General features: G+C 37.3%; 1 protein-coding gene across 2 annotated transcripts in view; it reads right to left on the reverse strand.

Moving 5' to 3' along the window:
* Positions 1-27,229, reverse strand: part of LOC149775981 (uncharacterized) — a 67,704-nt gene that overhangs the window by 27,264 nt on the left and 13,211 nt on the right. For both annotated transcript variants that reach the window (XM_089941105.1, XM_089941104.1), the window contains exons 2-8: positions 8,531-8,599; positions 6,733-6,827; positions 6,222-6,323; positions 5,543-5,650; positions 4,545-4,829; positions 1,080-1,215; positions 244-469 (exon numbers count right to left, since the gene is read on the reverse strand). In XM_089941105.1, the coding sequence (XP_089797231.1) occupies positions 244-469; positions 1,080-1,215; positions 4,545-4,829; positions 5,543-5,650; positions 6,222-6,323; positions 6,733-6,827; positions 8,531-8,599 (1,021 nt within the window). The remainder of the gene's footprint in view (positions 1-243; positions 470-1,079; positions 1,216-4,544; positions 4,830-5,542; positions 5,651-6,221; positions 6,324-6,732; positions 6,828-8,530; positions 8,600-27,229) is intronic.

Raw genomic sequence — 27,229 nt, forward strand, 5'->3', positions numbered from 1 at the left:
ATTCTATCCAGCCCAAAGCAGGAATTTAAGTCTGAAAATGTATGTCAACCAAGAATACTCGATTGCTGCTTTAGGGTAGATGAAAACGTAGTGGAAGCTCACTCCCCGACTTTGAACTAAATATTTTACACACCAAGTGATATGAAGACAGACTTAATCGTATTTGCGGAATAAATGTGAACACAGAGAAATTTATAGCACTAATTAGGAAAAAATAAACAATCATAAGACAGGTCTCATTACCTTTGTAAATTCGTTTGCTATTCTTAGAGGAATATCTGCTGGACTGCATGACACTGTGCTAGTTGGCTCTGAACAATGCTTTGGGACTTCATAATCAAACTTAAACACTATTTTTTTTGTGCTCGTTTGACCGTGATAATACTGTCTTTGCAAGATTGTATTCCGGTTATTCAAGTTTACCAGGTCTCTGTAGCCCCCGCTCGTTGCCCTGAACTCAACATCGAACCTGTAAGATTTTAAGAAGACGAAGTGTGTTATGCCATCCAAATATGCATCATCCACAAATGTAATGGATACAAATGAGTAAAATTTATATTTTAAAGCAAACTTCTAGGTTTTGTCTCTTCACTTCAGTTTTCACAAGCTTTATGTTGTGAAATAAAGCAGATATTTTTGAATCTTCTAGTTTTGTTTCTGTACCGCTAACATTTAAACTGTACTAAAATGTAGTTGATACAAATAGAGTCAAATATGGACAATATTCTCAAATGCTCAGTTGATGAAAATATTATTTCTAGAAAGCCATTTAACTTAATTTCTTTGAATCCGAAAGTCACAAAGTTCTCTTCGGATTTGTATTCGAGCAAAACAATACTATCCAAGACACCAGTCCCCCACCAACCCCCCATATGTATGTATGTATGTTTGTATGTATGTGTGTATATATATATATATATATATATATATATATATATATATATATATATATATATATATATATATATACACATATATATATATATATATATATATATATATATATATATATATATATATATATATATATATATATATATATATGTGTGTGTGTGTGTGTGTGTGTGTGTGTGTATTACCAATCGCCGTTTTCCAGGATCGTATAGAATTGTTCTACTGTTCTGGTACACTTGAAGACATCCTTGTTTGGACTGGTATTTGATGCACCATGGCACTCATATCGTTTTGTAAAAGCTACGTCACGTATTCGACTACCTATTGGTACATAAAATTAAATATTATCACTATACACGATATATATATATATATATATATATATATATATATATATATATATATATATATATATATATATATAGTATGTGCGCTGTATCAATCATATACCACGAGATGTATACATTTTTCATTGAAAGGAAACGAGGCTTGCCCGAGTTTGCTTTGAATGAAAAATTTATATAACGAGTATCATTGATACAGTGTACATACTATACATATATTTTATTTAAACCACATCAAAGTTTTCATTTTGTATGGGAGATAAAACTAACGACCACAAACAGTGCACTTTAAGGAAGTGAACTCTTCACAAAACCTCGCATGTATGTACGCTCAAAACAGAAGTTCTGTTGTTGTTGTTGTTGTTGTTGTGGGGTTTAACGCCATTTTTCAGCACACGATAGGCCATATATGGCGGCCAGTATTAATGGTGGAGGAAGAACCCGGGAAAACCCCGGAAAGAACCACCGACCCACGAGAAGCTACTGGCATGCTTTCTCACATATCTACATTGACTGAATCTGAGACTCGAACCGGCGCAGACAGAGGTGAGATGGCAGTGATCCGTAACGGCGAACGCTTTAGACCACTCGGCCACTCGGGGCCCCCAGAAGTTCTGTAGTGATTCATAATTTCTTGTACACTTCATTGATATTAATTCCTTTATGTTTCCTTTAGCAATACTAAACGAAATGAAAACACAAGGCTGATAGTTAATATTCAAAATATTTTTAATAAGGTTCGTTGTCATGAACAGTAACAGGGCGGCCATTTACATCTATAGCAACAGTACGATTGGAGCCACAAACATCAAAATAATAAAGGAACAATAGATAATTAAACAATTTAACCATAACCACATTTCATTGATATCGTTTATGTCCTTATTTCGCTATTCCTACTGTCTGTCAGTGTCACTTTCAATAATTATGTTACGTTTCCGCTGTGTGGCACCATTTTGAGAATTCGCCTGTTGAAAGAAGTTGACCCTGTTAGGGATCTCGGTCATGTTTTCCGTTAAGTTCATAACAAACATATTTTGTACGCTGATGTTTGATCCGTTGAATGGGTTGCTGATAATCTGAATCTGCTGAATATTATACGTTTGGGAACTTGATTTACTACAGTCTGTTGCTGTGCAGTTGGAAATTTCTTTGTTGTGGGGGTGGGGGTTGACATCATCATTACTTGGGTGATTGGAGTGCGTCTCTTGTTGTCTTTCACTAATTTTTTAGTAGCTGTTTATAGACTGTACGTTTTTGTGGCCTGAAATTTGCAAGATATCAGTTGGGGAATGTTTTTGTCTCTTTAACTTCTGAATTAAGTACTTTCAGCTACTTGTGTTTGTTAATTTCTTTCTGTAATATTTGCCTTTTCTTTCATTTGTTTCATGATGCATCCAAGTTTGTTAATTCCAACGACTTGTTTCCTAAACCATTTTGGATTTGTCGCTGAGATTGGCATAGTGTTGGCGCAATATAGAAAGAATCTTCATGTTAACAAAAGTCTGCTAGTTTTAGCTCAGCATACCGTTTGTAGATAGCAAGTGGATCTCTCTCTCTTTATTGTTTTTGTTTTCATACATCTTAGGGTTAATATCCCTGATGTCCTTGACATTGTCTCCTGTTCTTGTTTGTGTCTGCCTTTCATTGAGTTCAAGATACAAGAGGCCATTCACATCTTTCTGTAGTGTAACATCCCCCATTTCAGATTGTAATGTTCAGTCACTCCCCTCAAAACTAAATGCACATAGTTGTTAAACCACAATGTGTTAACAATGGCTTCAGGTGTTTTTATTCCCATTAGGTTTTTACAAGGCATTTATTTCTTTGTCTGTGATCGGTTGACTCCGATTAGGTTTTTTTTCCTTTACCTTTAGATTTTAAATCTTTCTGCTTAGCCCGAAGGGCTTCCCTTGTTAATGCACAATGTGTGTCTGTTCCTCTCATGATTGTACTTGCATATTTATTGATTTTAAGGTGGCGATCAATGGAGCTGATGATACTTCTTAAGCTGTTCGATTCAAACTCAGATCCATCTTTTCTCCTAACATTGAGTATAAAACCAGCCAGGTGCTGATCCAGTTCAGATGGTTGTATCTTGTGTAAATTTCTGAATTCAATTTTCGACTGCAAGAATTATGTCACTAGCCTTACATCAACAAGTGTCTTTTTTCAAGTGTTTGCATCTGTCTTCCCTAACACAATGATCATTTTCATTTGCAAATGTTTCAGCCATGTCTCTATTAAACTCTCCAATTAACGCACAGTTTCGTAGATTAAATGTTGCTTCATCATCTTGCTCCTTACCTGATGTCATTGGGGGTTTTTTTTCCCACAGAGTTGCAGTGTTTGATTTTTGCCAGAGGGGGAGACTGGAAACAGCAGTGTACACAGAGATGGCTGCAGACGACACAGGATGGAGCTCAATAATATTTATTTCCTGGATTGAGTATGGTTGTTTTTGTGTTTTTTTTTTTTGTATAAAAATGTTAATTTCTATTTTAAAAAAATATTTTAAAAGAAAATCATTTTCTAGGTTTTTTTCAGTTTTTAAATGTAATATTCAAAGAAATTCATATCTATGTTCAGAGAGTATAATAGCTATAAAAACATGTTGATTATGCATATTCATACGCCATGGGCAAATCAAAATTTGATATACCAATAATGTTGGTATATCAAGTTGCTTGATACCAACACTTCAAAGGCCATATCATTTTTAATGTGTATATATATATATATATATATATATATATATATATATATATATATATATATATATATATATATAAGGCCTGAATGGTCTCACTGGATATTATATAATGATTTACATATGGCTTTATCAGTTCATAAGGTGGTAATCTGACAAGTCCAAGAAAAATGAAACAAATCATACGCTAGTAGGCACCGTCGTATTTTCGGTCACATTTATGTTTAGCAAAATTTACAAACTTATCTACGTTTCATAGTTAAAGAAATACTTACAATAATTGAATTGAAATAAACATAATAAATATTTTCCAAACAGAAAACCAAAGATGTTGGTTACAGTTCACTTTCATTTGATATTTACGATTATTATGAAATTGACAATGACCCTATTTCTGCTTTCTTGTTACAGTTGATAGCATGGTATAGCAGGAAAAGTTAAAATATTTAATGTTACTATAGAATGCTTTTTTCCGGGTTAAAATACATATTTGACCGACGTAAAAATAGCATATCACTACGGCCAGATTGCAACATTGAAGAATAATGTAAGCATATGACCAATACATCAAAGGTATTTGATTTAATTAATCAAACCTGATCTTGAAATCTTGGAAATATTAACGTAGATTTCACTCTGTACAATCCCAAATTCCGAGCTGTGGACATAAATAGGTCTATGTGAGAGCAGGGGAGGTTCGTACAGGGCGTCAAATTCAAACGATATGTAGTTTAGATCGTTTTGATTAATCCAGAAAGAATCCGTTTGCTCTGAGCTTCCATCCATGGTAAATGAAAATTTGGTAGTGTTGTCCGTGCGTCTGACGTGAGACAAGGTAACTGTGCTGAGACCTATATCTGGCATCCCCTTATTATTGGTTACTGCAATAATAATAACAATAATAATAATAATAATAGTCATTATAATAATGGTAATAACGAGGACTTTGTACAGAAATCAAGCGTGTTTTTTTTTTCTTCAAATAGTAATACTATACTATTTATGTAATTATTTTCATTTTATTATTATCCTTTCTTCTGTCACTGTTGTCGCATCTGTAAGAAACTTCATTATGCTTCGCTTGAAAACAGCGGCAGGTGTATAATTGTCCAAACACTTATAATGAAGAGATTTTGCGATACCGTATGCACCCCGTTCGTAAGTACAGATGCATTGTCATGGAACGTGTCCTACACGGCTATTGTTAGATACATCCAGCGTGGATCAATGATGGCCATATTAATATAGATTGAGCAATCACTTTTGTATCATCTTGCCGGGTGTGGGACTGAAATCTCTAATAAATCCTGACCTGCATATCTCACATGACACGATATTTGAGACATTTGCAATATTTGAATTATTTCTAAATCACAGTTTTACAATTGAAATCATGTTTGAAATACAACATTAGTAGTTTAGTTTCTCTTCGTGCCAACACAATACTCAACATCCGGATATTCATCCATAGAGAAGTATATATTTGTATTTGTACATACAAAATAGCATCCATACAAACGAACATGCACACCCCCAATAAAAATATATGTAACCTATTCTTCCCTAATAACATTGATACAAGGAGAGAGCGTACTTGTCAGACACGCATCCTGTCCGGTTCCACTGAATCCATTGTCACAGCTACAACCATTGGGAAGGTTGCAATGTCCAGGATAGCATGGCAGCAAATGGGAGCATTGTACTAAAATTTTAAATTGATGCTTAGTGAATTGGCTGTTTCCTGTATTTAAACATGATATTTAGCCATGATTTAGCACTTTCCAGCGGTAATCTTTATCATTTTTGAAAAATTTTAAACAAATTTAATATACGGATTACGGTAGATGGCAGTATTTGATTTGCTGGTATATAAATTATTAACCCTCCGGAAAATTATCCGATGCATCAATTGTTTAATGTTCTGAAAGTGCATCAATTTGAACGAATATAAATAATCAAACAGTTTATAATAACGTTTTATATCAAGCAACGAAAACAAAGTGTTAATAGACTGCTTTCTTTATTGAAGTCGAACGAGGTTAAATAACGCCAAGCAAACTATCTCAGTAAAGATATACATGACTAATCATAATTAATTTATGATAAATCACCATGTTAATTAATGTATGTCAGTCAAAGTTTCTGACCATAGAACGGTGCTTCATCATTTTGGATCATTATACATACGAGAGATCTCGTGTCAAACTGATCTCAAAATGTAAAATGTTGATGGATGTTAAAAGAAGTGTTTTAATATTCATTATTTAACATACGTGTTGTACAAGCAGTATCCTCCCCCGTGTACCCATGGTTGCATCTACATCTGTCCGGGGCAATACAGGTTCCACGTGGCTCACATGAGGGGATGCAAATCGCTACAAAATTTATAATTTTGAAATGTATTATTCCTGCATGTGACTAACCTGTGTGTATTATTACAAAAGTAAGTAATAAAAGCTTTCATATTCTAAATATTAATCCTCTTGGAGATAGTGATAGTTACTTTTAGATTAGCCAAGTGGAAGTATAGTTTTTATCCAAGGAGAAACGATGGGAAATTGTGATGGCAGCTGTAGAAATCCGAAAACATATTTAAGCATTGCATGTGAAAGATTATACATGCAGATAATTTCAGAGATAAATGATATCGTTAAATATTTTATACAACGAACAAACCCAAACGCTTCATATTTGAAAAAAAAAAGTATACATGGTCAATCAAATACTAACGGATTGAAATAATGTTCAATATCAATCTACTTATCAATATCATGATATACTTACCATTATCACAACGTTGATATGAGCTTTGTGTCCACCCGGGACAGCATCCAAAATCAGTGTGAATACTTAGGCGATCTCGATAACAATAGGAGTACCTTCAAGTAGAATATATGAATTTGAATCAGTTATGATATTTTTGTTCAGCGCTTTCACTTATTTTCTATGCTTTTTGTGAAGAAAGCAAGTAAAATATAGTTGTTCTGTAAAAAATTGAAATTGTGTTTAACAGGAAAAACAATTTTATTAACAGCAATCTTAATGGATCCAAAGTAGAACGATCCTTAAATAAAGTATGTCGTTGCCCGGATGTATTACAACCACAAGTCCCACAAAAGTACAGAAACATTGCAAAAACAAGCAGTTACTCCCAATAATGGAGTTCTAATCAGGTGATCTACATATTCGAAAAGACATGCTTTTCGGGGTAAAATCGAATCGCGCTAGGTGTATGGATGGCCAGAAGTAAAAACAATATCCGTCCTTTGACCATTATAAACATGTTAACAAAATGAAATTAGGCATGTCCATACAGAATGTAATTTACTGTGTCGAAACTCCACACGAATAGTATAACGCAAATATAGGGATCATGGACAGTTACTTGTTTGCTAATATTACCAGGTACAAGAGGAAAATGTTACGCCGATGGCAAATATTAAAGATTAAATATCTTGCAAAAGCTTGCCAGCAAATGAATGGGGAATTTGAACCAAACAGTTTCAAATGTTTTACGGTTTAAACGTGTGAATAAGGCCAAAACTTTAGTGTGAGGTTCCAATGTTTGAACATGACTAAAGTCTGCAAAATATCCGTATCAAACGCTAAAACCGTACTCATCCGATAAGAATTAAGAATTTATGTAGGAAGTAAGGACCACATTTTTGTAACTTTTAAGTATCTTATGGCATGCATGTATTAGATTTAGTTAATCTATCTCACTTCTAATATGAAACGAATCTGTTTGAGACTGATAGACTAATATGTCGTCTAAAGTTATATGCAGGTGAGTTTGTGCTACAATTAAATTCAGTAACATTGCTGAAGTCGAGAGATGAGGGCAGGAGAAAATACTTTAGTCATTTGTTCCAGTGAATAATTGTTCTTGACCCTGTCTATTTACGTTGTCAATAAGGTGAACCCAAACAAAACAGTAACTATTACTGACAATTATTTTATTTCCATTTCCATTCCACGGTTAAATTCTACAGAAAATATTACTGATAATTATTTAATTTATATTTTCATTCAACGGCTAAATTCTACAGAAACTATAATTGTTCATTTTTAAATTTCCATTTCCATTCAACGGTTTAATTCTACAGTAACTATTACTGATAATTATTTAATTTATGTTTCCATTCAGCGGTTAAATTCTTCAGAAACTATTACTGTTAATTATTTAATTTCCATTTCCATTCAACGGTTAAATTCTACAGAAACTATTACTGTTAATTATTTAATTTCCATTTCCATTCAACGGTAAAATTCTACAGAAACTATTACTAATAATAATTTAATTTATATTTTCATTCAACGGTTAAATTCTAACATACATATGATTTATATGCTGACGAGGATATGTAATTCCCTGCAAAGATATATTTATTTAATATCCGAATTGTACATTTCAGTCTGAGACAAAGTATATGCTGGAAAGTCTGACAGCTAATGATGTTGATTCCTATAGACAGGTCAGTATTTTTTTTTATAGATTACAAATCTGAACGATAATGAAAAGTTATCCAAGGATTATCTTTCCATTGTTTTAGAAAACAACAACATATTATATTCTACTTACCACCACAAAAATTGGTAACAACTGTATTTTTCACTCCAATACTCGATTCGGCGTCTTGTGCAAACATTCCTGCATAACATGAAGAAAGTAAATAGGGTTAATAGTGTGTATTATGAGCAAACTAAAATACATATGAATTTTACAAATTTTTTAAAATAGAAACAAGAGCTAGTTACAAAGCAAATATATAAAGGACACATAGGCTAAATTTGTTTTCTGATTGTTACCAACGAACAGTTTAACAGATCTAAGAATTTATTTTCCTTGACTACCTTTATACTATCAAAACAATAAAACAAATCTGATTTTTCCTGTTTCATATATATATATATATATATATATATATATATATATATATATATATATATATATATATATTCATTAAAATATCAAGGCTTTTAAAGTGGTGGTATAAGACAATATGATATACTGCTGAGATTCGATGGTCACAAACAAAGTAACAGAAAAAAGCAAAATTGACCAGTTTTGTAAAACTTAACAAATAATGTAATTATCAAAGTTAATTGTAATCATCAAATTTTTTAATGGAAATTGAGACGAACTTGCAGTATTATGAAGTAAATCCAAGATAATAATGACAAAGTTGTATAAGTTATATTAAATAAAATTTTCCATATAATGTACTTGACCAATTTTAAAGACGGCGTCGTTCAGATTCTCTTTGAATTATTCACAACAGTTCCAGAATAATATCATAGTGTAAATAATGCGTTCTTTCTGTTTCCAATGATCTGTATAAAACAATGTGCTTTTCTCTCAAATAAGATGTAAGTACAACATATAACACGTCTGCCGACTTACAACGGGATCACAAGAAATGAGGATGACTCCAACAACGGAATGAACGTGATTGCTCTGTTCTTTTCTTGTATACATCTTCTATACCGACTATAATTCCCCCATATATATATATATATATATATATATATATATATATATATATATATATATATATATATATATATATCGTGCAGTCCAATAATTTCATATACACGAATCTTACTGCTCAATTTGCCAGCCAAAAGTAACTTAATTAATCCTTCTAGAACAGTCAAATCCCTATAAGCGAATGCAAAATTATACCAATTATTAAGATCAGCGTTAGTAATTGTAAATACCTATGTAATCATCTAAGGTTTAACATCCTATGTACGCACATAACAAAATCAAGTCACATAGGTAAGGTCTAACAAAAGATAGTATGTACAAATTTACAGCCATGAACAAAAATTGCAAAAAATTAATAAGATTGGTTCACCTTAATTTTAACTTTTAACTCATTCATATTTTCAACTTATTATACCATTGTTTTCAAATCTATCACATAAATAAACTATATCGAAAATGAAGAAATCTATATAAAAAAATTCCAGCGTTTACACTGAATGTAGAGCTTTCCTTCAGTGATACAACCAAGTGGAAACACTAACAGCGTTTTCCTGAAGTGATGCCAATAACCGAGTCATGTAGAATCAAACACCATAAAGTACATTAGCAGCTTTATCATAGTTTTCCAGATATTTCAGTGAATTGAACCTTCATGTTTTCCAATTGATCTGAAACTAACCGAATGTCTGAATTCCAAACTTTGCATCCAGGAAAACGGTTTCGAAAAATCAAAACAATTTTTCATTATTGAAACCATGGGTGAAACGCTGCTTTCTTCCAGATTCCGTTTTCAGAAACATTTTTCATTCAGCGTTAAAACATTACAATGAAATAATTACTGACCTAGTTTCGCCTTATAAATTTCCACCATACTAAAAACGTCTACTACAGTGTTCGAAAATCTAAGCATAATTAAACTTTGTAGCCTAAGATCAAATTTTTAAAAAAAAGATACCATATAAAATTGAAATAATTGAAAAGTCACTTAATCGATACTTCTCTAATAAGATTATGCGTTCGTGGTTTGTCCTTCTTTGATCTGGAGGTTTACTTTGAATAGGAATGGTCAACGATGAAAATACCATGTATCCAATGGTGTGCTGACATGCTCCTAAACCTTAGTACCGTGATATTACCAATGATGAACACAAAGTAAGCGTCCAAACCTGATCCAACTTTTATGTTCAGCTAATGTACCGATGTAATAGCTCTGCTAAAATCTTTTCGACAGTCTTTCAAAATTGCGATAAACCTTTATGCATCATGCAAACAAAATAATAAATAGTAGTGGTAAATAGTATAATATCGTCTGGCTTTTAACCCACCGTGTTGCAAATATTCATTCCGAGTTTATACACAAGGTAAAGTATATATATATATATATATATATATATATATATATATATATATATATATATATATATATATATATATATATATATATATATATATATATATATATATATATATATATATATATATATTACACTACGTTCACATTTGAAAGACCTACTGCAACTAACTATTATCATAGCTACCCGTATGTTGTTTTCATTCCTATCAGCACAGACAATCGTAACTGTTCACTAAAATACTATGATTCGTGATTTTAAAAAGGTGGGCGATTTCGTCTCAGAAATATGTATTAAAATTATTTATATATAATATTGTCCAGAACATTCGAATTTGTAAGCAATTACAGACCAATGTCTATTCAAGAAAATAGAGCTTTGTCACTGCTAAGCTATTCAAATAGAAACGTCTGACGATATCCATAAGGAAAAGGGTTTAACTCAATCACCCATCCTTAATCAATAGCTGAAGTTCTGATTACGATAAAAGAATATTATGTTATGGAAGTCGAAAAACAAACTGCACGTTTGTCCCTATTTTGGGTCAAAATGAATAATTTCTTCTTATTTTGAACGAACTATTTATTTAAAAAGAAAACTACTGCAAACGTGTATACATGATTCATATACTTCTCTGCAAAACACCGTAGGTCTGATTTAGTGGCGAAAACTGTTACCGATTAATCGAAGCTATAAACCTTACAATCAATCATTGATAATGACAAAATAGCTTAATTACGAACAATGACATTCGGTACGATGAAGTGGATTTTTTCTTTTAAAAACGAAACGACGGCTAAAGAACACGTACCTACTCCATGCCTCACTCTTTTGAGCAAAGTACAGAAAATGCAGCAGCAACGAAAGGGCACCAAAGAGCCTACAGTCTATTATCCTTGTGCTAGGTGAATATACCTGACATGTAAACTTGCAGTTACATTTGATTCGGTGGAGACAGTTATGTATTTATACTGCGCAAAAAGCATGCAACTCTATATATTTATGGCACTTACCATTGTTTTTTTTTTTATTTCAAAGAGGCGCTTAAAGGGATGTTGAAACTTTTTACATAAGGAACATGTCGAAATGTTTGTAGAACACCTACATTATATTCTAGAATCTATGCCATTATTGCACTCTACAAACGAACGTTTCAATACTTTATTCTAGGTTTACTTTATTTTTTTCGTTGCTTAATACCTATGAATTTGCTTTGGTCATAGTGTGTATATTATGAAGAACAAATTGCGGCCTTCATTAAGATAATGATCGATGAGATTAGAACAAAAAGGATGGCCTCAAACATGTTTTTTTCTTGAATCAGTACTCAAACAAGCCCTATACCACCTGCATCAGTATGTATTTTAAATATGTAAGTGATGTTTGGAGCTGAAATAATTTTTACATTCTTTCGTTTGACCTATAATTTGTGAAAAGGTTCCTGAAAGTAGTCAGATCAATGAAAATTGGATATTTTACTCAACAAATTTGTCAGAAAACTGGCAATCACGGAGAATTGAAACTTAATTTCCATTAATATCCAGCCATACGCAATATCGTACCAGTTCCTTTTTAATGATATGCACTAGGACTTCCAGAGGTAGGCTTGGTCTTAAATTCTATATATTTAGCTCGTCAGTGTGACACAATGTCTGAAAATGTAACACAACCACGGGCAAAAACTAACATTAACTTAAATTAATTTAAGATTTGCATCACCGAGTCCATCAAAAAATTTCTGAATTATTTCCATTTGATTTTCAAGGTATCGTATTAGACAATAACACCATGGATGTACGCTTCGCAATTACATAGAGCAGATGGTATCATCTTATTTAGCGCTGGATTGTTAATTGAGAATTGTCTATCAAACGGCATTACCTTATATTGATAAGGTTCTTCTTGAGTTGCAAACACTGTCAGTTATATTTCTCTTTCTGTGAGGGGAATTGTTCAGATCCTGTTTCAAATGTTACACTTTGGGTTTCAACTTTTTTCAATGTAGTTATCGATTTTCAGCATTGGAATTGAGTCAGTTTTGTAAAACAATGGTGAATTTTCTATAGTCTGTACACACACCAAATTTATTGTCGGTATCAGGCACACGAATGCACCATGAACTTCAGTCACTTTTACTTTAAAATGGTTCTAGAAAATCATTCTCCAGCAAATATTGATTTTTTTCAAACATTCCCCCATAAGCTTATCCAGCCTAAAGGATGCTTTTACATAGGAATAGAATCTATAATTTCAATGTCATATTAGACGTTAATTTGTTACTATTGGAACATCTAGAGTCAAGTGCTCATATCCATATAATAGCTGTTTTCATTCAACCTTTTCCTGTAGTAGTAAATGTGAAGGATTTTGATCCAGACTGTTTAATTTCTCTAATTTCGGAGACTAATTAGATCACACTACATTACGATTAAATTAAATCATTTATATTCACAGAATGAGGGCCGGGTAAAATTAAAGTAACCGAAATATTAACTGAGTTATTTCTACTAAAATGCACTTAATCAAGCCATACTTCACAATATCATTAATAAATTCATTTAATAAAACCTAAATCGGGAGTTGTCTTTGTTCTTAACATTCCTGTGAAAGCTAGCTAGATGCTTTGTTATAGGCTGCATGTACCTACGTTCTTGAGAAATAATTTGGGCCATCTAACGGTCTTTTGTGCTCTGAAATGTTTGTTGTGTTTATTTAACAAGATCATTTAGATGTCAAAGTGGCAAATTCACGTTTTTCCCTCCTTATTTTCATTTATTTGTGCAACCTCGACTGCGATGATGTATTTAAATAATAATAATAAGAAGAAGAATAATGATAATAATGTAAGAATGCAAATAAACAATAAACAGACAAATGTTCCTACTTTCAGACAAACAGGAAAGTTGATTTGTGTTAGAATGTGTAAGACTACTTTTTTACCTGATTGCACCAGAGTCAGCGGGGAATTTCGTTGACGTACAAGACCTGTAGTGCTCAATAGGTTTAGCAAGGATCGCTATATGGAACCGTAAGTAAGTGAGAAAGTTAGAGAATAGCTCGTCATTAATTTATTGCAATAGTTGTACTTGAACCATGGGGAGAATATCCCTAGGATAATGCCGTAATCTTTTCAAGCATTGCGTCACTTCATTGTAGGTATTTTATTAAAACCCTTTTTAATATTATCAACTGACACCTTCTTTTACATTATTATTTCTTTAAATATTTTTGTGCTAACAAAACGCTCTGCTATAAAAAAAAACTGAAAACTGAAAACCATTTTACCATACAAATTTAGTTTTTAGCATGGGTATGAATTTGGTTTTCAGTTAGAAGTATGGCCTTTTTGCAAAAGACTGCCTGTGCAATGAAAGTTCTAATACAAATCAGTACATTATTACAAATTGACTGATGAAAATGAACTTTTGAATGTTTAACATAACAAAAATTGTATCCACAATGACTTGAAATAAATAAACAATAATTCCTTGATAAAATTACCAATTTGTAAAGGAATTTTAGCTTTTGTATGTTATTCGCTAACATTGCGACACCCGAATGAAACTGAAATGTATTGATGGCTCAAGATGACTGGGATTTCGTCATCATTATGTTGATCCTTAATTGGTGAAATAGTTCCTAACAGCTACTCGATTTTCTTTTCATTGTATGTTTTGAAAGACAAACCGGTCGACTTTAATTTATCACATATTGTGTACATGTTGTCAAAGGTAATAGCCCATTGTACTTCGTGTAATTCTTGCTATAAGACACATGTTCTATATCCAACTTACAAATAAGAATCAGCCATATCTCAACCTCACCCTTCCAAACCTTGCTTCTTCAAAAGAGAACCATTTCTGTCAACATTTAAATCTATTAACTGCATATTGCGGTCAAACCTAACGAACTTAGTATTGTAGTACAATTTTTTTTTTTATTCGTGAACTAGTATATATATATATATATATATATATATATATATATATATATATATATATATATATATATATATATATATATATATATATATATATATTGTTGTAGGGTTTAACGGAGGAGAGATGGCAGTGATCCGTAACGGAGAGCGCTTTAACTCGGCCATTCTGGGTCCCTATGTATGTATGTATGTATGTATACAGCCATATCCCACTGTGCTTATTTAAACATTTCAACATTTCCCTAAAAGAAGCATTAATGCTTTTCAAATAAAAAGGTTTATAATTCCACAGCGATTACGATTCAAACGTTTTTGGACCAATCGAAAAGACTGTCTCACGACTGAAAATTATTCATGAAATATTACGAGGTCGCTTAATCAGTGGTAGCGAGAAGGTTTATCGTGCAATATTCAGTCATTCTAATAGCTACTAGTTCCGATGTTCTCTATAGATTTTAGAACATCAGGAATCAGACAGCAAGTGACCTATGTAAATAACCTGTTCACGTGCTAGTAGTGAATAGGGATAGTATAGCGTCAATGGGACTTATCATTAAAAAGACCCTTGGGAACATATAGCGTCAAGGGAAATTTAACATGGAGAAAAATCGTGGGAACATATAGCGTCAAGGGAAATTAACATGGAGAAAAATCGTGGGACTGTTGAGCGTCAAGGGGAATTTAAACAGGGTGGGACTGTATAGCGTCATGGGATTTTTTTTTATAAAAAAAAATTTAAAAAAAGGGGTAGGCAATGGAAAGGCTATCTCTTTTCGAGAAATATGGCTGGCCCTGAAAAGGGCCTTTGGGTTTTCTTCTTCTGCTTCTAATTTCTTCTTTTCCTCCACCAACTTCTTATTTTCTCACCTACACTCTTTTTCTTCTTTTTTTTCTCCTCCTCTTCTTTCTTCTCTTCCTCCTCTTCTTCTTTCTTCCTCTTCTCATTTTCTTCTTCTTTTTCAATTTTTTCATTCCATGCTCTCATCCTTGTCCTTTCCTCTTCATCCTCCTTCTCCTCCTTTATTTCCTTCATCACACCACTTATCATATCCTTTGCTTTTCTTAAATTATTAATTTCCATTTTTACTCTATGCGGACTATAAGAATAGTGATCTTCAACTAGTCGTACGAGCATTTGTTCTATCATTCCCAAATTGTCAAGGACGTCTTGCAATGATTGAAATTTATCCAGGTGGTTTGAAGCCATCTTCTATGAAGAATGGTTTGAACGACGAATACTGTGGGTTCTTATACTTAAAGCGCGTACGTGAAGGAAAACATCCCCCTAAAAACATAAAATGGATCTTACCTAGATCATGACCCAACAACGCGCGAACGTGAAGGAAAACATCCCCCTACTTTTTCATTTCATATAATATAACCCAAACTATACTCTCCACATACGCTAAGAAACCCATAATCTACTATTCACACAAACTTACTTCATCATTTACAAACACAAACACACAAACTTACTTCAACATTTACAAACACAAACACACAATCACATACACTCCCACTATTAATAAAGAGTTAGTGTTTATATTCACACTACTCTACCTACACACATTGGCTAATCGATCGTTATTTCTTTTCTAGAGTATTGGGTAGCCCTTAAAAGGGCTGTTTTGTTTGGAACTTCATGGACACCTGGTTAATGGTGGCACCTTCCAGGCCTGGCGCCACATACACATCTTATCCCCCAGTTATCTTTTACCTTTTGGGGGGAGAGAGCAGAGGCAGGATATGTCGCTTCAGAATCCCAATTTTCGCTCTCTGGGATTTTGAAATTTCTTCTCTCCTTTTCCTCCTCCTCTTCTTTGTTTCTTCTTTCCTCTTTATATCTTCTTTCTTCTTCTTCTTTATATCTTCTCTCCTCCTCTTCTTTGTTTCTTCTTTCCTCCTCTCTTATCCTTCCCTCCTCAACAATGGCTTCCGCGGCCAGTTCATTTAATATGCGCCTGGCATATTCCAGATGCACATGAAGCTCCAACAGTTTCTCAAGTCTCGTGTTCATTTTTTGGTGTTGATCAATCAACAAGGGTAGCTGGACTGCCGAACGAGTTTCAATTTATACTGAAAGCGCGGACGTGAAGGAAAACATCCCCCTAATAACATAAAATTCATCTTACCTAGATCATGACCAAAAAAAAACAACAACGCGCGGACCTAAAAGAAACACTCACTTTTTTATGCTACCCATCACTATTTTAAAATTTTTTATAAATCACTTCAATAGACTATCCACATACGCAAATCAATCCAATCTAACCCCAAATATACACCTCTAACAGCCAAAAAACAAACATCATTTTAATCTAGTATCCACACCAACTTACTTTAGCTCTTACTAACACAATCCTATACACAAACACATACCCTCACATTTTTTTGAAAAAGAGTTAGTGTTTATTTTCACACTACTCTACCTGCACACATTGGCAAATTGATCGTTATTTCTTTTCTAGAGTATTGGGTAGCCCTGAAAAGGGCTGTTTTTTTGTTTGCTATGGCATTCTTTTTTAGATTCTAAGAATGCGATGTCCTCTGAGGATAGACTTTCTGGCGATAGGTCTGCTTCTTCGGAAAGAGAAGAAGAACTCTTTGGTGTCGATACGGCAATCGACAAAGCCTCTGTCAGCTTCAGGTTGCTGCTGCTGCTGCTGCTGCTGTTGCTGCTGTTGCTGCTGTCTCTGAAGTCTGTGCTTCTCTGTCCATTCTTCTTTTTCCCTGTTCATTTCTTCTCTGAAGAGCTCTTCTATCAGGTCTTCAGTGATTTTTAACATTCTCACATTCTCTATTTCTTCTGGCTTCGGTATGAGACTGTGTCTGACCCTATGCAAATTCACGTAGGCTTCGTTGAGCTTAGCTAGTTTGGAACACATCTTCTTAGGAGGATGAGTCGACAATGGATGGTTAGACTGGGAACAACCCCGGTTCTTAAAGTCAAAGCGCGGACGTGAAGGAAAACATCCCCCACACGGTTTTCGAGTCGCAACGTTCAGTGAGTGTCATGAGAGGGATAGTAAGAAATGAAAGAGCATGAATCCAACATTCTTCTAGCTAAACAAACCACAAAGGCATTTTTTTCCAAACACAACATTTTTTTATTCAAAAATCACTTAACACTAAACAACAACTCTAACATTTTTAACAATAATCCAACACTATAACATCAAACATTTTTTTCAAATCACAAACATTTTTTTCTCAATCTACAATCTACTTTGAACAGGGCTGACAACGTTGTGAATGAAATTGTGATTTCCACTGTTGGAAATCATTAGGCCATTGATGGACACTACGTTTCCTAGCTTGAGACAAAAGATAAGCATAATGGTCACAAAACCATCGATCTACTTTCACATCGTTTCTAGAAGAAGAACGAGGATCAAAATGAGTCACTAAATGTTCTAAGGAATAGCCCAGGCTGCGATGATGCAGAAAATACACACAGTACTGTCCACACACCAAGGAATCTGTGCCTTGTAATTTCACATTATTGAATCGGGTGGTTTGAGCATTTCTTCTCATAAAGTCAATGATATCGTCTTCCAAAGGGGGCAATCCGTACGAATCGAAATATTCCACACATCCTTCTTGAGGAAAGTAAACGGCTACCCAGTGGGTTCCTGGGAGATGACTGTCGTCCGTGTTGATCACGTAAGCTTGATGGTCTTTAGGTTTGCGATGAGGGAGTTCATCTTTAGCACAGACGACAGGATTCCAAGAAGCCGTATACGAACTGTGGTTCAAAAGGTAGTAAAGTTCCCAGGTATCCATTGTTTTGTGTTTTCTTCTTCACAGGTAATAATACGTCGTCAATTCGATCCTGACTTTTTGCTTGAAAATGTCTGACGAATAAACGGTTATTCGTTCTGTTTCCTCACTCTGATTCAGGAGAGCTTCGATACGATGGATCTCTTGAGTGGTTAATGGTGGACAAGAATGTTCACGCAAGTCTTTATACCACTGGTGCAACACGTCTTTGTTCGAGATGAGACTCCAAGCTTCGTCCAGATACTCGTCCAATTTTTCTTCTTGACTTAACATCAGGCATTTATCGTGTTGAATTTGACTGGGATGAACGTTTTGACATCCATAGCAATTTTTCTTGATCAATTCTGTTATTTTATCGACCAAGTGTTTGGCAAAACAGGAGACTAAATGGGCTTCTTGTTCTGGCCATCTCGATTTCATCATGATCACTTCCTCTTCTTCCACAGTCTCCTCACATTTCATGTCCAAAGTTTCTCCACTAGGTAAAGAGGGATAACAGTCTTCCATGACTTCTAATAATCTAGAATGACTTCTCTCAAACTGTTGATTTCTATGGTATTATCGAATTCTGCATACAGGATGACGTTCACTGTGTGATCTGGAGGTGGATTTGCAAACTGAAGTTCCACACGAATCTGGCCTGATTTTATAGGGTGGAAATGTCCCTCGTCGCTGCCTTGGTCTGGAGTGAAATCAAAACCCCACAAAGCATAGCCTCCTGCATAATCCTCGTACGAAATACCGTGACTGGTGTTGGTTCCTAACTGTCCCGTGGCTTCGTACAGGGACAAGTACGATCTCAAATAATTCTTTGCGACACCAAAGTTGGGCTCAAAGGGTCGGGTACACAAGGTCTTGCCGTCGCGACTGACTTCGATCTTGGACACATTGTAATGTTGAAACTCAAAAGGATTTTGATCGTGGGTTCCGTTGAAGGCTGAATTCCTGACGATACCAACAATCAAACGTTTGGGTAACTGTCCTTGGAACAGATGATCTTCGATCATAGATCGCTGTCCAGCAGGAATGGTGAACGTTTTCACTTCTACGCGTCGTATCGGATACTTGGCAGTCGTTCTGCTCAACGTCTGACTGACGTCGTTTCCCACTTTAGGTAACACTTCCACACGACGCACGTAAAGTCGGGCTTCTTGAATGATAGTTTTGTATTCGTTGGCATGGGCCATCAAATGGAAAGTGGCACTACTACGATTCAGTCTCAGACGGATATCCACCCCGTTGAGCAAATACTTTTCTTGTAACCACATGTCCAAATGCAAACGATCCATCAGTTCTAAACTTCGCCCTTGCAGAATTTTCTTACGACGGTCGTTAAACCCCACATTGTGAGGATTGTCATCTTCTGTCAGGACTGTGTCGCTAAACGTGCCTACACCTGCTGTGTCAGGTTTCCATACCACGCAAGCATCCAGATGAGTATTCTTGGCTTCTTTTCCGTACGTCAAGAGATTTTCCAAGTAGGCACGATATGGGTAAGTATCCATGCTGCTGCTGACCAGTTTGTTATTCAAGTACAAGTCCACTTCGCTAAATAAGGAATGCATGAAATTGTTGACAGGAGCTACTCTAGCATCGCCTCCTGGATTGGTGTTGTCCGTTTTGATCACTTTCACTTTCAAATACAGGTAACTGCTATTCAGATCGATGTAATCTTCGGGTTGTCCTTTGATTTCAAACTCGATGGGAGCTGATTCCGTCAAAGAGGAGACGGGATGAAATTCCACCCACTGGGATTCTTGCATGGTCATCATGGTGGGGGGCATGGCAAACAGGTCCAGTTCCGTCTTGGAACAAGCGCAAGACTCTCGGTGCATCATTTTTTTCTCTTTCTCAATAATCGAAAACGTCTAAGTCTCGAACGGTTCTTCTTTTCTTGGCCTTTCTCGCTTGAAGTCTGGTGAAAGGGTGTTTTCTTCGTCGTCTCTTTCTGCCTTGTCCTTGCTGAATGCCTGACTCGGTAGCGTGCAGGGCATTTATAGGTGTGTCTCGTCGGCCCAAAATGTCTTTACCCGTTTGCAGCAAGACATTTTTGCCTGCCCTCATGAAGGCTTCTTTAGGGTTTTGTTTGTCGATGATGACATTTTGGAGAAATTCTTTGCCTTGCGTCAGTGCCGCATCTTTCAAGGCGTGCAATCCGCGTGTCACCGTCGGTTTCAACACCGGAGCCACCGAACGAAAGGCCGATTTCAGCATGTCTCCTAAACCGTGTCCTCGCTGTCGAGCAACCCCTCGGTACACTGGATACATGACTTACTTACTTACGAATCGTGAGAGAACCTTTTTCGAAAATGGAGTTTCACCGTGACTTTTCCTTTGGTGAATGGAATATTTTGTCCCAAATCTCCTTTTATAGTAATGTTGACCGTGTCCAAATACGACTTGCTGACAGGCAAATAGTGAGGATGGACAAATTCGCGGTGGACGTGATAAGTGTTTCCACCTTCCTCGTCAGCGTTCGTGGCAGAATCCACTTTGAAAGGAATGACACGCAGTAACGGTACAGAGGTGTGTCCCACCACGTTATACTCCACCACATCGGAGTAGACAAACATCAAATTCAGTCCTTGGTTCAGTTCTACCGGGGCACGAAATAACTTGCTAAAAGACTCGTTGTCGTAAACGATGGGTGATTCGTTTTTCTTCATCATGGCCATTCTCATGTCCATGTCTCCGCCCAACATGTCAAACAATTCAGGACAAAATAAAATGGACAGGATTTTACTCCCGTCAAATTTCATCAAGAAGCGACGAGCTGTTTTGTGGTATTCCATGGTGACACTTTTTTTGACACTTTCCAAAGCTTTCAGAAACACGACATTAAACCTGGAGGTAATGGTGCTCACCAAATGTTGACCACTAAAATAATAGCCTGGGGGAATGAACAAGTGATAGGTGGTGTACTTTTGATTTTTTGTGCCAGGGGTTTTCTTGTCATATTTGCCATAGGTATCCAAGTACTGTTGCAATTGTTCGTCATGAACTTCCACATCAAAAACATTTTGATTGGGAAGGACATTGAGGACTTGGGTCGGGTGAATCATTTCCACTAAAGCCACTTCCCAATGGGCTTCGTGATCTAAGGGGATGGTCTGAGGTAATTTGGCCGTGTAACAGCACAACGTGTTGTGGGGAAACACCTCCATGGAACTGTCACTGGGTAAGGTTAAGTAAAATTGGTTTTGGTGACTCATAATTCTAGAGTTCTGTGGCTGTCCGAGGGGATATTACTGGACGTCAGAGGCGTGTCTCCACCCAAAATGGGGTTCTGGTTGTGGTTGTTGGAGTGGTGACTGGCACTGGCACTGGACACAACGTTCCCGTTCGAGGAGAATTTCAGGGAGGGATTGGGAAGCAGGTAACCGATGCAACTGCTCAATAAAATGGTCCACAATTGTTTGTCTCCTTGTTGCAAACTCAAATTGGCAATGGCTGCCCCGATGACACAATACACCACGAAGATTTGGCAGAAAAAGACGATCTGCGTTTTAGGCACACGTTCTCCGCACCACACCCACAAGGGTTGTTTTTGTAAATCTTGCACAGAAGAACTAGGGGAAGAAGGAGTGGTCGACGTAGCTGCGTCTGATGTGTGAAAGGGCATGATGGTCACGTCTTCTTTTTATAGTCGATGACTTGCGAAGCGTCGATCCAAGAATCGAAACTGGGTGGATATCCTTTCCAACGTACTTTGACTTCTTTGACACGTCGTTTGCCAACTTTACGGGTTCTGCGTTCGAGAATGCTTTCGATGTCGTACACGTCGTCTTCTTTTTTGGTGACACGTTGTAACTCGGGCAAATAAAACGTTCCTTTGAGCACTTCTCCGTTCATGTCTTCCAATTTATAGACGGCAGGATGACGGCCATGCACTCGTCCAGTGACGCGAAACAATTCGGTCGTCCAGTTAGGTAAGTAACCTTTGTCGAAAGTGCGTTTGGTTTTGCCAATGCGCACCCAATCTCCTACGGTCAACTCTCCACTTTTCTTGGGGACAGCCCTCGTCGGGGACATACCAAACAGGCGCTCAAACACCAGCACTTCGTTGTCGGGAGTCACGTCTTGCGGGGCACGTCCGATGCTTCGATGGTAAGATTGGTTGTACGCTTGCACCAGGTGCGGTAAGATGTCGATGTACTTCAGAGTGTGGTGATGCGTAAAATATTTCCACATGCGTTCTTTCAAAGTGCGTTGAAAACGTTCCACGATGCTGGCTTTGGTTTCGGGATTCTCGGTGGTAAAAAAATGAATGTCACGTTTAATTAATTCTTTTTGGAAAGCTTGGTTCAGAAATTCGGTGCCTTTGTCCGTTTGCCATCGAAGAGGGTGACGACCGCTTTGTTTCAACACCCGTTGCAGGGCTCGCACTAACTCGCTGCTCGATTTGGAAGTCAAGGGCACGACCCAGGCAAATTTGGAAAAGACGTCGATGACACAAAACAAATATTTGTAGTCACGATTGTAGCTGGCCAAATGAGAGACATCGGCTAAATCGGCTTGCCATTGATGATCGATGCCTTCCACTCGGGTGCGACTTCTGGCAAACTTGCGTCGAATGGGTTTGTGTAAAGTGTAGGTAGCTTGTTCTTGTAACCATCGTTGCACTTGAGGTAAACGGAGACTTTTCAGTCGAGTTTTGGCAGCACGATACAATTTTTGAACTCCTGCGTAACCTGCAGGATGCGAGGGATCGTAGTAAATGCTGGCTAAGACTTTTTCCATTTTTTTTGTGTTGGTTGGTGTGTTAATAAGGCACCCACTCTTGGAAGAGGCTACTCTTTTTCTCTTGGGGTATTTTCTTGGATTGCAAGGCTTTGCGTGTGCGGCCAGCAATAGGTGTCGAAGAGGAGAAGGATGTCTGAGCGGGGGATATCGGTTCTTGTTTCACTTCTGTCTTCACTTCTGTCTTCACTTTCTTTTTCTCTTGTGATGAAGAAGGGGTGGCCATCATCTTTTTAATCCATCCAATTCTGGAGGTAGGTGGTGTTGTTAACTTGCGTACTTTTTCTGGTGGAGTTTGAAACCCTTCTTCTTCTTCTTTTCCTTTTTCTGTCTTGACCACTGGTACCGGTACTGGTACTGGTGATGGTGTTGGACTTTTCATCAAGGTCTTAAAATCTTTCAAAGTGGGTAGAGCTGTTTCGTCTAAAGCTTTCTGGTGAAAGAGTTGCAGTCGTTGCAAGAGTTGACCGTACTTTTGCGATTTTTCTGTTTCAGACAAATCTTGGCGATCCATCAAGGACTGCAGTTCGTGTTGTAACTGGGACATCTGGCTCAAATTGGGATTGGGAGGTAAATGCAAGGTGCGTTGTTCTTGCCACCGATGGTATTCCATCCATCGTTTGTAAGGCACTAAAGCTAGTTTTCGTCCTTCCATGGGGTTGTCAGGGGTCGATTCTGAGATCTTGGGACTTCCGAAGGCCTTTTTATCTTGCTCCCACCAGTCCTCCCAACATGGTTCCCAAGACTCCTTTCAGTATGGGGCCTAACAAGAGAGGTAAAATGCCTCCACGTTGGACCAACATCTTCTTTTTTTGACGAATGGGAATTTTCTTTTGAACCATTTTCCGAAGAACGTGACGATGTTTGCCTAAGCATTGTTTCTGATGTTTGGACAAAGGGATCGTGCCTTTCAAAACGTTCAAACAACATTCGCACACGGTATCGATGACCTCTTTGGAGGCCGTTTGAATGAGTTTTTTTCGTAGGGGTGGAGAAGCTTTGGACAGGACAGATAACAGGTCCCCATGTTTGGCTAAACGTGGTGGCAGTCCTTTCCTTTTCTTTCCTTGGGGTTTTCTGGAGGGTGACATCTTTGAGTCTTTAGGAGCACCTAAAAACACTGATACCCTACTCGGTCACAGGCCTTTTTTATACTGGAACACGTCGCCACTGATTGTCTTTACGACGTATTAGTTTGAGGACAGGCATGACACGTCGTGCAGGGGTACGTAACGGACTAAATCGAGCCAGTTCTTGCTTGGACAAATCCAGTAAACTTTGTAACATGCCCGATCTTTCATGGACTTTGATTTTGGGAGAAGGTACTTTGTGAGCAGCAGCCACTGCCGCTAAATGGGAAGGTCCTGCCACTGGGGAAGTTCTTTTGGGGGTCATCAACGGAGAAGTTCTTGGTGTAATCAACGTCTCCAAGTACTCTTCAGTTCCTGGTGACATCAACGGAGAAGTGGACAAACGTGAGGCTGCCGGAGACGCTGTGGCACGTCGTGGTTTGCGAGTGTAAGGTTGTGTCCTGGCCGAAGTGCCTCTCTTGCGACTAGTTTTCTTCTTCTGTGGACTTTTCTTTTTCTGGGGACTTTTTCTCTGTTTCTTTTTCTGGGGACTTCTTTTCTTTTTCCGGGGTGGTGTCTGGTCAGAGGAGGGTCCTGCCACTGGAGAAGTTATTCTTCTTGGGGACTTGGTCTTTTTCTTTTTCTTCTTGGGGCTTCGTTGAACTTTTGTCTTGGGGATAACTTTGGGGGCATTAGGATCCCATCTTAAGAGTGAGCGAATGATGACCCCTCCTAGAGTACCGCTCCCTCCAGGTTTCAAAATGATTTGTTTTTTGGTTTGAGTGTCGATGCGGGGATCGGCCAGTTGGACCAAAGCGACTTTGTTTCGATCGAAAAAGCGTTGGGTTTGATGAGGAATCTGAATGATTCCTTGGAGTAATTGACGTGCCGTCACCGTGAACCATCGTAAGACTTCTTTGAGACTAGCTTCTAAGACACGGGCTCGTGTTTGTGGATCTTTTTCTCGACTGATGCCATACAAGGCACGAATCAATTTGACGGGAAGATGCGACTGAAGGGACGTCATGTTCACACTGTGTGAGACAGACGAAAAAGGGTCTGAGGTTTTTATAGATTTTTTTTCATGGGGAGTGAAATGAAGTCGAGGACGGAGACGTGTACAGGACAGGCCCTCCGTCTTGGCACCAGTGGTGAAACAAGTGGGTACGAAATCGCAAATCATCGGGGGTCGTAGGTTTCAAATCGACGAGTAAATAGGCGTGTGGTGTTTGAGTGGCATCGTCGTACGCCTGAGTCAGCCAAGGCGTTCCTAACTGTTTGGCTAAGACTTGCACTTGCGATTTATCTCGAGGGCTTTTAAACAAGACCACGTAATGCGCATTGAGACTGATGGTGCGATGGGCTTTACTTTGTTGAAACAAATTTTGGGTGATGTAAATGACACTGGCATTACGGTGATGCCCTTTGCGCGTGAACCACAATTTAATTTCTTCTTCGTCTTCTCCTAACATGTCGTCGAAAATGACCAAATGGGTTTGACGGGAGTCAGAGACGATGCCGTCGTCTTCTTTAGGAATGCCTTCCACAAACACGATGGAATCGCCTTGACTTTCTCGCAAGAGGCTGTACGCCGATTGCCACTCTTTGTAACACCACACGATCCGTTGAGGGGGCCGATCGATCAAATGATGTTTATGTTCGATCAAACGTTTGACGAATTCGGTTTTGCCAGAACCGCTAGGTCCAGCAATGAGCATGTTAAAGGGATGGCGAAGATACAAAGCCTCCCAACTGGCACGATCTAAGTGTTCGTCGATGACTTTGACAGTAGAGGAAGAGGGAGCAGAGACAGCAGAGGTAGCCATGGTGTGAGAAATGTCACTTGTGACACGAAAAACAAACAAGACAAGAGTTTATATACTTTTTCAGAACACGTTTATTGAATGTTTCAAATATGACCACGAAAGACAAAAATACATACAACCCAAATAGTGATGTACAGGAATATAAAACACAGCAAAGCGATCAAAGTGGAATATAAACAAGTGTCTGTACAACATGTTTTGGGTAACCAAGATGTCCTAGGGACAGTGTGTAATGTTCTTACAGTCTCTACATGAGGTATTGTCACACAAGTGTCCTCCCGGAATGACCTTTCAGGAATGTCCATGACAGTCCTGTCCTGAAGCGAGTGGTTGTTCTCGGTGACGGGTTCTTCTGGCACCGTCACTAACACAGGTTGAAAAGTAACTTTTTTCCTTGAACAACTCTTGTGCATACTGGGCCACTTCTTGGGTCCAAGCCTCAAAACCCCCCTTTTTCCAGTCACGAACATCTGTCCAATGAGGGTGTAAGTCACAAGCTACACACACATCGTCATACACGTCTTGGGTAGCTAAAAGTTGACGAATCTTTTTTTCCTGTTGAGGTCGAGAAGTATCCAGATGAAACCGCAAGGCTTTGAGCAAAAGGAGTTTTTCGTGACCATTTAAGGCCATGGAGGTGGTAAGTACTGATCGTAAAGAGTCCACAAAGAATCGGCTGGTAAACGAAATCCCAGAAAACAAGTCACTAAGACACACACCACTTGTCGTCCCAAATTGAATGGATACAGTTCTTGTAATAATCGATGGTAATGATCCACGGTTTGAATATGGTCATTGAGTTCCTTCCACGGAGTCTGTTGGATGACATGTGACATAAACCGTGGCATGGCAGCCTGTTTTTATATTCTCTTTTTTTTGGATGCAATACACGTACTTTCTAGCCAGAGATCTTCGTTCTCCAGTAGGGAATCTAAATCTTGCATACTGTAACCGAAACGTCAGAGTTCGTTTAGGTGTTTCCTCTTCCGCTAAGCAGATTCCACGTAAAATATGTTTGTAATCCTTTAACTTGTCTTCCTCAATGCGTTGCACTAGGTGAATCTCGAAGTAACCATAATCAT

The sequence above is a fragment of the Sinohyriopsis cumingii genome, chromosome 18 (assembly GCF_028554795.1).
Source record: "Sinohyriopsis cumingii isolate HCF-2022 chromosome 18, ASM2855479v2, whole genome shotgun sequence".
Taxonomy (NCBI): Eukaryota; Metazoa; Mollusca; class Bivalvia; order Unionida; family Unionidae; genus Sinohyriopsis; species Sinohyriopsis cumingii.